The following is a 12,509-nucleotide window of genomic DNA, read 5'->3' on the forward strand; positions in this document are numbered from 1 at the left end:
GGTAACGAAGTCTCCACTTTACACTTCCCGACAACCCGTAATATGATTACCACAGCCAGATATTAACACTATAAACACTACTCTATGATTTTCAAGTAGTTTGGGATCCATACTCCAAAAAAAAACCCATTGTGAAAGCAATGAAAATTACGAGCGCGTCTGACCGTCGCACTGGCACTAGTTCGCTCTTGGTACTCTGTCATTTATTATTCATAAAACCCCTCACACTTTATATTTCTATTACTATATAACACTTATATATATCTACAGTCTTTATCCATAAGTTTCCTTCAGTAGTATTAGTTTATTGTCACTGTAGGGATTCAAATTCTTTCAGTAAAATACGTAGCATTCACTTTCTCGTCCTGTATACTAGCATTGAGAGTGAATGTCACTTTCATCTTCACTCACATAACTCATAGTATTCAGACATGCTAGAGTGAAACTTTCACTTTCATTACTCCTAGGGTATATACTCGTATTCTTATAATACTACTCATTTACATTTCTATTTACGTTCTCTATTTTATTTACGTTATTTACATTTCCATTTTATTTACACTGTGTTATGCACTGTCACTTGAAGTAACTTATAAAACTATTTTCCATTGTTCACGTATATTTACATTCATTACTTTCACTTGCTGTTTACACATTATTTACAATTCCACTTGCACTGTTTTACTCAATAGAAAGATCGTAGTCACTCTTTTATCAATTGTCAGCCCTTTACCTCTTTCCACATGAGGTTTAGTAGGGGGTAAAGGTCACAGGGCCCTTTGCATGGGGGTGAAAAAGTCCCTGAAGTCAGCAAGAAGAAACAGACGTACCTCTACTTCGGAAGATGAGAGTAAACTGATAACGGAGGGCTGGGGTAGAGGCCTACTTAGGGGATATTCAGTGCTACCAATGTTAGCTCTTGAAACAGCTATGAATAGCTCTGAAATGATTGGCAGGAAATCTAGACAATACATTATAAATTAGGTAGTTCCAGGTGAATGTAAATATCACTTAGACTTCTCCCTTCCCTCCTTACATGTATATTTATTACGAAAATAGATTATACGGCATATTTCAAGGGGAAAAAAACAGCGAAAATTAGCGAACGAGTGCACGTGAGGTGTTGTCAGGTGATAATTAGCCAATTCCAGGTGTATGGCACTCTCACTTACCTTATTTCTTTCTTGTATATATTATTTGGTATAAGAATAGGACATAGGGCTTATTTCAATGGATGAAATCAGTGAAAAATTCCAGGGAAGATTTACTTGGCGTAGCACGGCCGGGCAGGCGAGAGGATAGGGTAATGGAGGGGGGGTAGGGAGGGGAGTCAAGAACGGGGAGAAATGGCTAAATTGTCAACAATGGATGGGAGTACAGATGAGATTAGGAGTGCTGACTAGTGTTGGACATTGGCAGTACTGATAGATGATACAAGCCCCCACTTGGAAGCCCAGGTGAATTCAAAATAACACAGAATCACAAAAGCGAAGCCCCGCGGTATGATCCCTTGCTCCCAAGCGTCACGAAAGTGACGCCCCGCGGTTAAGGGGTTAAAGTGTTCTCTCCATCTGCTCACTATTTCTCCCTTCCCCACTAGTAATCTACCATTTTTTTCTTTCACTCCCCTGCTAACTTCACTTCCACCCTGTCTTACGCTTTTCACCTCTTTCCAGAACACTTTCTTACAGTCCCTCCACTTTACACTCAAGTTCCTTTCAAATTCCTCACCTGCTCTCTTTCTCTTACTAATCTTTTCACCTCTCTCTTTCTTTCTACATATAACTCTCTCTTCCGCCTCTCAACTTCTTCCAGGCCCCTATTTCTCATCCATTCATATGCATGTTTTCTTTTTTTCTCCTTATAGATGCACTCTACATACATCTGTCACACAGTCAAATCACTGACATGGATGAAATGTATTAACCTTTCAGTATGGTACGATTTTTAATTGTATTCCTGTTACTGTAAATGTTATTCAGCTTTGGAGAGATTTTTTACAGGAACTCTTAATTACTGACTTCATTAACCCCTTTACTACTAGAGAATTCTCTAACCTGAATAAAACTTGATGGTAGAAGCAAGAATTTAAAAAAAAAAAAAAATCATAGAGGTTAAACTGGTATTACACATACGATAATAAAGCCCTTCAGCCTGATGATTTGTTTTTCTATTTTATTCTTTCTGCTTGTACTGTCACTTTTTCATATAACAAAGATCTATAATCAGTAACCAATGAGACTCATTCCTACCTCATAATAAAGGCTCATCAAATTCAACCACTTAGTACTCAAGCAGAAGAGTAGCCCAATACCATCAGATGAAATAAACTCCAGACAATTTTAAGCAACTTCAGGGAGATCTCTTGTAGAGAAGGGTTTTACAAAGATTGTATGTAATACTTCACATTCAGAAAATCTCCCCTTTATTCAATAAAATTATTTAGAGGCACAAGAAAAAATTGCAAAGTACACTGTCCAACTGGAGGGGTTAAGATATATCATCTGCAAAGAGAACATTTTATAACCAGAAGAGAACATTTTATTCATCATTCATTCATTGCCAGACGCCATGTATCCCGAACGGGGTGGCCAAGGGCTTAGAGTTAATTGTTTTACAGGGAGGGGCACTAATCCTCCACCAACCCCACTTGCCCTAAACATCATCACCTTCATTTTAGCTGTATTTATTCTCAAACTCTTGCACCCCATTCCACCTCTCCACTTCCTACATCCTTCTTCCATTACATTCTCATTCTCCCCAGTCTATACGAAGTCATCAATATGACAGTAAACTGATAACAGTTACCAAGCAATTGTTGTGGAGACATTTATCCTGTAAGCTGAGTAGGCTACTTTAATATACAACCCCTACTTTCATGTCAAACCATCCTAAGCCAGTATGGTGAAATGGGATCCTCTTTCAAAAATGACAAGACCTAGTTCTGCAGTGGACTGTCATAAACATCTCATGATCACATCTTGACAAACCTTTGATGTGGATGACACAAAGTGCAGAGTAGGGACCCAGTTTATTTCAATGTTTCACCAAGACTGGCTTCTTCAGGAATGGCACACAATGTTTACACTCAGCGACATTAGAAGGCCTCACAGCTCCATGATAGTGATGTCATGCTTTTAAACAACCACAACAAACTACCCTACCTTAGGTCTCCCACTCTGGCAAAGGTAGGCTAAAGGTTTGGCCAGTGTATAAAATCCTCTATTCTGAATAAAATTATTCGATACAGCAATAGGGACAGACTCGAGACATCTACTTTTTGTTACATTACTCTCATATAACACAAACTTAACCTCATTTCACAGTGCTCCATGCCCGGTACCTAATCTATGTTGTACAATAGCATTGTTGAGATTAAACACTCATATCAGATTATGTTCCTTTAAACTATTATTCAACTCTCCAAAAGTCTCTCCCATATGCCTTTTCACAATCTTTGCAAGGAATAGAACAAAAGAGGCAGTTGTGTATAAAATTCCGTGCAAAGATTGTGAAAATGTATATGTGGGAGAGACTATTAGAGGGCTCAGTAAGAGGTTAAAGGAACATAAATATGAGTGTTTAATCTCAACAATGCTACTGTACAACATAGATTAGAGACTGGACATGAAACACTGTGGAATGAGGCTAAGTCTGTGTTAAGTGAGAGTAATATAAGAAAACGCAGACGTCTTGAGTCTGCCTATACTGCTGTATTGAATGATCTTATTCAGAACAGAGGATTTTATACATTTGTCAAACCTTTAGCCAACCTTTTAACGAGCGGAAGACCTAAAGTAGGGTAGTTTGTTGTGGCTGTTCACGAGCATGACATCAGTATCTTGGAGTTGTAAGGCATAGCTAACTTGCCATTCCTGAAGAAGCCAGTCTTGGCGAAACGCTGAATTAAACTGAGTCCCTACTCTGCACTTTGTGTCACCCTCATCGAAGTTGTTGCGGCCTACACTGAATTCACCCCATGGCAAACATTACTGATTTTCACTTAACTCTTGCTATAATACTGGCAGCCCCTCTTAAAAGTAAGAGTTGTGTACTAAAATATCACAATTTTTGCATACAACTCCATTCATCCACTCTCAGTACAGTATTGCCCCATCAAGAATGTAGGGGACTTGGGCTAGGCTACATAGTCCAGACATTTGCTGCTGCAAATTGGCAGAACTGGCAAATCAGCTTCCCCAGTAGCAAAGGCATTTTAATATGCAATTTTTCTTTCACCAACTGGTGACTTCATAACAAGAAAAGAATGTGAAAAAAAGATAACATAATGAGGACTTACTATACTGTTCTAGATTATCTGAAATACACACACACACACACACACACACACACAGTTTAATATATCACCCTCCACTCGGCAAAAGCGATCATGCAGTACTAAATTATAACTTCAGGATAGCATATGACATAGTAAACAGCAATGACAGTTACAAAAAGAGCCTAAACTATAAAAAGGAAAATTATCAAGACCTAAAGAAGTATTTCTTAGAAGTTGATTGGGAAAATGAGCTTAGAGGATAATATTTAAATGCTGTATATAAAAAATTCTGTGAATTTTACGAAATAGGAGTCCAGATGTACATCCCACAGCACAATCAAGCAGATAAGAAAATACAGAAATGGTTCAATACAGAATGTAAAAAATCAAAAGAAAGAAGAGATTTGTTGTGGAATAGATACAGAAGACATAATAGTGAAAGGGCGTATAATAATTACAAACAGGCAGGAAACGATTATACAAGAATAAGGAGGGAAGCCCAAGAACAGTTTGAGGAGGATATAATAAATAAAAGTAGTGATCAACCAAAGCTGTTTTACCGCTATATCAGAAGCAAAACCAAAGTAAAAGATATAATACAATCCATTACGGACGAGGGAATCACTTATACACAAGAGAAAGATATTTGTGAAGCACTAAATAAGAATTTCCAATTAGTTTTTACAGAAGAAAAAAATTTTGAGAGGGACTATGTGGAACATGCATGTCCACACATACTACCAGATATACAAATAGCAGAAAAAGTAATACAGGAGGAGTTAAGTAGATTAAACAGAGGAAAAGCAAGTGGTCCTGATGAAATTTCATGTTGGGTACTACGAGAATGTGCAAAGGAGTTAAGTAAACCATTATTTTTAATTTTCAAGAAATCCTTGAGTCAAGGTAAACTACCTGATATTTGGAAAAAAGCAAATATTGTCCCCTTATTCCAGAAAGGAAATAGACAAAATCCACTCAACTACCAACCAGTATCACTGACCAGTGTTGTAAGCAAGGTATTAGAAAAGCTTATAAGAAAAGCTTGGGTAAATCATCTAGAAGAACACAGTATGATAACAGAAAGACAGTTTGGTTTTAGAAAAGGAAAATCATGTGTTACTAATCTGTTGAGCTACTATGACAGAGTAACAAACACAATACAGGAAATGGAAGGATGGGTGGACAGTATCTATTCAGATTTCAAGAAAGCTTTTGACACAGTACCACACCAAAGACTTTTATGGAAACTGTACCATCAAGGAGGAATTCGAGGCAAACTGTTTTGTTGGAGGCAAGACTTTCTCATAAAAAGAGAAATGAGAACAGTACTAAGAGGAAACTACTCATCATGGAAAGAAGTGACTAGTGGAGTACCACAGGGTTCAGTGCTGGCACCAATCATGTTTTTAGTGTATATAAATGATATAAACAGTAACACTGGAAATGAGAGCTATCTGAATATGTTTGCAGATGATGCAAAAATACAAAGGAGAATTACTAACACAGACTCTTGTAAAGAGCAACAAGAAGAATTAAATAAACTTCATGAATGGAGTAGTACATGGCAAATGGAATTCAATGTGGACAAGTGCCATGTAATCAAGTTTGGTAAAAGTGGAAAAAGACCTATCTATCTATCTATCTATTGCCAGATTTGGGGTGGCCACAAACAAATCGCCTCCAAGTCGCCCTGTCCCCCGCCATTTCACAGCCCTGCTCCCAACTCACACCCCCCTCTCTCATATACCTCTCCACGCCATCCCTCCATCTCATCCTCGGCCTCCCCCTCCCTCTTCCCCCCTCCACCTCACTCACATACACTCTCTTCGTCAGTCTTTCACCCTCCATCCTCTCCACATGGCCAAACCACCTCAGTGTGTTCCTAATAACGCTTCCTATCACATCCACATCAACACCACAACGCTCCTTTATATCCTCATTCGTCAGCCTGTCTCTCCATGTGACCCCACAGGCTCCTCTTAAAAAACTCATTTCCACTGCTCTCACTCTTGACTTGTGTCCTTCCAACAACGTCCAAGCTTCACTTCCATACGTTAGAGTTGGTATCACAATACTGTCATGTAGTAACTTTTTCGATTGAACAACCATGGAGACATGACACATCCCTGTTTCAAACCAACTTTCAAAGAGAAAAATTCTTAACACTTTCCACAATCCTTGTCTATCCACCCTGTCATATGCTTTCTCCAAATCCATGACTATGATTACCAAACACTTCTTTTTCCCCTTTTCCTTTGTACTGTACAAGGGAATAATTATACCTGACTTCCAATCCTCCGGGACTCTACCTTCCTCCCAGGCCATCTGCACATCTTCCACATCCATTCTACTACTATCTCTCCCCCATGCTTCAGCATTTCACCACACACTCCATCAATTCCTGGGGCTTTCCCCGATTTAACTTTCTTCATTGCTTCCACACCTTCTATCCTACTGATTTCTTCCTGTCTTCTCACCTCCCTCCTTCTCCCAGCCATTCCCCAGCCACTTATACTCGCATTACTTCCTATACACATCAGAAAGAGAGAAAGACCTATGTGTGATTATCAATAACAGACTATCTCCGGCTAACCACATCAGCGAGAAGGTACGGAACATGTATACACTGCTTGCAAATATGAGAATAGGATTCACATACATAAATGAAGACATGCTAAGAAGGATAATAACATCATTCATTAGACCAACCCTGGAATATGTATCAGTAGTCTGGAGTCCTCATCTCAAAAAACACATAGACAAGATTGAAAGAGTTCAAAGGGCCACTACAAGATGGATACCAAGCTTAAGGGACCTAAGCTACGAAGAAAGACTAAATAAACTGAATCTACCAACACTAATGGAGAGAAGGAAAAGAGGTGACATGATAATGCTATATAAGTGCATATCAGGGAAGGAGAAAATAGACATAAATGATTACTTAACATATGCAGAAGCATCAGCAAGAGGACACCGCAAAAAACTGCATAAGAAGAGAGGTGATAAAGACGTAAGGAAATTCAGTTTCCCAAACAGAGCAATTGATCAATGGAATGCACTACCAAATGAAATAGTGTGTGCCAAAACAATTCACAAATTTAAGGATATGTACAATAAATATGGTTTAAGACATGGGACAGTACGAGCTTGACTCATTCCTGTAGAGATACAATTAGGTAAGAATAATTAGGTAAGAACACAATTTCATACATAAAAGGCTCCTTAACCCTTTCTGATCATGCACATCCTTAATAACCTCTGCAGCTAAGACATTTTTTATTTTTTATTCCTTTCCATTTATATTGTGGGGGCAATACCACACATTTGAAGAAGAAGATGAAGGGGCAGATCATTTTAACATTAATGTAGGTGTAAGACATGGATGTTCTGTTATCTTGGTTGTTCAATGTATATATAGATGGAGTCAAGAGATGACAGTGAGGACTGCAGGTAGAGGAGCAAAACTGAAGCTAAATGGCAATGAATGGAGTCTTGTTTAACTTTCCTGTAAGGTGAGGATGCTGTTTTTATGGTAAAATGGGAGAGTGACTTGCTCGAGGTTACAAATGAGTTAGACAGTCTGCTCACCCTTGTGAAATGGATGTGGAGAGGTTGCAGTAAAACAACTAGACAAAAGTCAGAACAAATCTGTTGAAGTTATTAATAACCCTACTATTGCAAATGAACAACCTCCCCTACAAGTAAGAAGGCATGTTGCTCCCCTTGCATTGTTTTACAGATAGTTTTATGGCAAATACTCAGACAAAGTTGCATCCACTGCGTTACCTTTCCATGCCTTACCCGTGCTACATGGGCATCTGGTAGCACTCATGGCTGGACTGTAACATTATCATACTGTAGAACTTCTGCCTATCATAATTCTTTTATTACCTGAACTGCATCTCTTTGGAACCCACTTCTCCAGGGTTGTTTCCCCCCCAAACCTCCAGTTACAGGTGTTGAAGTCGAATTGTTAGATTTTTTATTAATGGTAGACACCTGTAACCTGGTGTGTGTGTGTGTTTTTTTTAATTCATTTGTTTTTCCTCCCTCTGTTCTGTTATTAAAAAAGATGAAATAAAAAAGAAACAAAATTGCAAGTGAATGTGAAGAAAAATAATGGTACATGTAAGGAAAGAATATGGTGCAACAGATTTTGACGAGCAGTACAGGTACACAGAAGAACACAGTAAACTGCGGCACTAAGATGGGAGGTTAATATGCTTAAGAAGGTGGACAGTTTTAGGTACAGTTCCTGGGTACTATACTGTGTGACTATGTCAAAATGGAGGATGGGGTTACAAAGAGATTGCTTCTGGTGAGAAGAGTACAGTAGACCCCTCCACTTGTGCACCCTCCAATTGCATGATTCAGGCTTTACAAGACAATATAAACCTCCACCCCAATCCCATTTACACAGTTCCAACTTCATTTACACAAAAGAACTACTGACATTCCATTTCTACAAACCAACATTCACGATATCACGATAAGTTTCTGACATATATTGGGGAGTGATTTTGAGGTGTAGAGGTACTCCTCAGTCCCCCTGATCCAGCCCCTCAGACTCAGATACTCCACCCCCCAAAACAACTGCCACAATATCATTCTACATCTGTTATTTCTTAAGTCTAATGATGATAAGTATGTTTTTATGCATGTGTTTGGTGGGGGATAAATAGGGACTTTAGAAAAATTCTGGAATGCTGTCTCCCTACATCAGCCAAATAACAATGGTTCTTACAGTACAATATAGGCATTTCTGTTTGCATGGTAGTTTTTGCCCCCTTCTACATATATAATCCTGCAAATAACAGACAACTAATCTCAGACAATGAGACTCTTTTCTAAATGAAGGGATAAGTACAGCCTCTAGTATCTCTTTTACTTAAGAGGAGTCCCCTTATCTGAATAAACATAATTTAGTGGAAGCAAGGATAAATTTTAAAATGCAATACATCCATATGGTCTTTTTTTTTCTGTAAACTTCACAGTAGACTGTAGAAAAGAACCTATCACAGTTCCACTGCTACCAACAAAACTGATCGGACAGGTTCCATGATATACATTAAAAACTGTATAGTCACATCCACATCAAATGCGGGCTGTTTTTACATCACTGCAGTACAAAGATGTGGTGCTGCATTCTTGCCCAGACCCACCCATGAACAGTGAGGCCATTTGTATGAGTTACAGTAATGCAACACTTCCACACTCAAGTGCCTTAACCCGCATTTGGTTTGGAAGAAGTCTTAAAAATGAGGACTGCCTGTATGGCATCATAATGAAGGTGTTAAGAGGTCTCATTTACCCTGGGTGGTCTCAACTGCCTTACTGTTATTGCTGTGACCCCAGGCTCCTGTGAACAAGAAACCAGAAGACTGTAGCCTCAAGCTGCCCCTCTCCTAGAGTCCATCATCCCCCCTTCTGGGAAACAGGGAATGAGTTCATGGATGTTTGTCTTAACAGTTAGTGAAGCCGTCCATTACACCAGTGCCACTACAAGTGGGCATCCCCCTACTGCATTTATTATCAGTAAATGGTTACCTGAGCCACTGAATGTACAGTGAGGCTGGATCTAGAGGAAATGGAAAATGAAAGTGCATTTAAGTACGTGGGTAGTGTGAAGAAATAAGGATGGAAGTTTAAAGGGTGAAGTGCTTGAAAGGGTACAACAGGGAAGAAGGGCTGCTGGTTCTTTGAAAGCAGTTATAAGAAACAAGGAAGTAGTATGGAAGTAAAAAAGTCACTGCATCACAGAATTGTGATACCAACCCTAACATATGGAAGTGAAGCTTGGACCTTGTTGGAAGGACCCAAGTCAAGAGTGAGAGCTTTGGAAATGTGTCAATTGATAAGAGCATGTGGTGTTAGGTGGAGAGACAGACTGACAAATGAAGAAGTGGAGGAACATTGTGGTGTGGATGTGGATATGACAGAAAGCGTTAGGAGAAGTATACTGAGGTGGTTTGGCCATGTGGAGAGGATTGAGAGCAAGCGTGAGGCTAAGGATGAGATGGGGGGATGAAGGGGAGATGTATATGAGACTGGGGTGTGTGAACTGGAGGCAGGGCAGTGAAATGGCATTGGACAGGGTGATATGGAGGCAATCTGTTTGTGGCCACCCCTTATAGGACTGAGAAGTCTGGCAATAGACAGATAGACAGGTTACCTCAGCAGTGATTGTATGATGTGTGTGGAATTTGACTACATCCAGGAGAGACTGCTTTTGGTCCGGACTTAGGTCTTCCTTGTATCGCTGGACAAATGTCAGGAGCGACTGATGCCATAACACTGGTAAATCACGACGGTCAAACTCAAACCTGTCATTAAAAAATCAGAATCAGTGGAAGCTTTACAAGTTGTGTTATGTTGATGTGTGTGCCATCACGATCAAAAGCACTCTGACAAAACCCTGCCTGTGTTGTCTTGCCCTTCAATTTCTTATTCTTCCTTGAACGTAAGACAGCATTCATCCTTCTTATACTCTTTTGGTGTGTGTGTGATAACTATCATGGCTTTTAACACCTATTGCCATGGCCATCAGGGAAGTGTCAGAGAGCTTCCCATCACAATATTAGAAAAAATCCCACAAGATCCCCTTTGGGGAAGAGGGACCCTAAGATGGCCATCATAGTCCTGTACATTTAAAAGCAGATGACTTGTATACTTCCCCTGATGGCATTACATCACTAAAAAACCTTAAGTTACCTCTAGAGGATCAAACCTACATGTGTTGGAAGGCCATCACTCCAACTGGGGCATTCTAACCATTAGACCATCAACCATCAAAAGAAATATCACTGCCCATATGAATGATAATACTGGATATGTGCAACGTTTCTCCATATAATGGTAAGTCTGGTGTTTAAATAAAACTGAAGAATTCAAACTAACCCACTAAAAGATTTTCCATCCATACATTCATCCACCATTAAGGAACTTGCAGCCTCATAATAGTGATAGATGTCTGGAACCAGGTAACTTTATCCACATATTTAAGGCAAAAGTGAGCATCTCTGCCCTGAGTGGCATTAGTGTAACACAAATGATACTAACCAGTAGCTATTATAATAGGACATACAGAAAAGCTTTACAAAATTATTCAGCAAAAGGGCAACAATACTTTCCTGGTTGACTGTTAACCCAAAATGTAAGTATTTTCTCTAAAGAAAACCACGTGTTTTAGCTCATAATACATAAAGCACTGTGAATTTATGTTAATAACCTGGTCATATATTATAATCAAGCTCTCTCACTCTCTCTCTCTCTCTATACATATATACATAAATATATATATATATATATATATATATATATATATATATATATTTCAATGCTCTCAGGGCCAGACTCCAACCAAAATAAGCAAAGATAATATTTTTGATGTGAACCAAAATGCTAGAAGTGAAGGAAAATTATAAGAAAAAGTATGGGCCTAACCTAATATCGTATGTGACATGTGCTCTCAGGGCCAGACTCCAGCCAACACAAGCAAAGATAATATTTTTGATGTCAACCAAAATGCTAGAAGTGAAGGAAAATTATAAGAAAAAGTATGGGCCTAACCTAATATCGTGTGACATGTGTCAAGAAGAGAATGAAAATCAACATCATTTATTCATATGTGACACACACGATCATAAGGTTCCGAGACAATTCACCGTCAAGTCAATTCGCCATCAGACAATTCCCCGTCAAAACATGGACAATTTCCCGTCAGGACAATTCGCACCCTGGACTATTCCCCGTCATTCTATAATTTTACTTGCAGTAAATATATATATATATACATATATACAGTATATATATATATATATATACAGTAGGCTCGCAACAGTGCGTGAGAGATTGGGCGGTCCACAACCTCGCGCACTGGGAATTCGCGTACTAGGAATACATAATCTTATGGGAATAATTACATATAGGCGATACCCCCTCATACTTGGACATTTTTTGGCCCTTAGAGACGTACTGTATATATCGAGTGAGTGGATGGTGAGCGCCCCCACCTACAATATATACCTGTATATATACCTGTATATATATATATATATATATATATATACTGTATATATATATATATATATATCCTATATCTATATTTATCTGTCTATCTATATAATCTATATCTATATATATCTATATCTATATATATATATATATATATATATATATATATATATATATATATATATACAGTAATCCCTCTAATATCCGGACGCCCAAT

The 12,509-nt window shown here is 38.7% G+C and overlaps 1 protein-coding gene across 2 annotated transcripts in view; it reads right to left on the reverse strand.

Moving 5' to 3' along the window:
• The window catches only part of bys (Bystin), a 152,677-nt gene that overhangs the window by 3,053 nt on the left and 137,115 nt on the right, over positions 1-12,509 (reverse strand). For both annotated transcript variants that reach the window (XM_080278382.1, XM_080278384.1), the window contains exon 9: positions 10,452-10,602. In XM_080278382.1, coding sequence (XP_080134508.1) covers positions 10,452-10,602 — 151 coding nt within the window. The remainder of the gene's footprint in view (positions 1-10,451; positions 10,603-12,509) is intronic.

The sequence above is a fragment of the Coenobita brevimanus genome, chromosome 73, assembly GCF_032717465.1.
Source record: "Coenobita brevimanus isolate Jiangsu-jjx chromosome 73, ASM3271746v2, whole genome shotgun sequence".
NCBI classification, from domain to species: domain Eukaryota; kingdom Metazoa; phylum Arthropoda; class Malacostraca; order Decapoda; family Coenobitidae; genus Coenobita; species Coenobita brevimanus.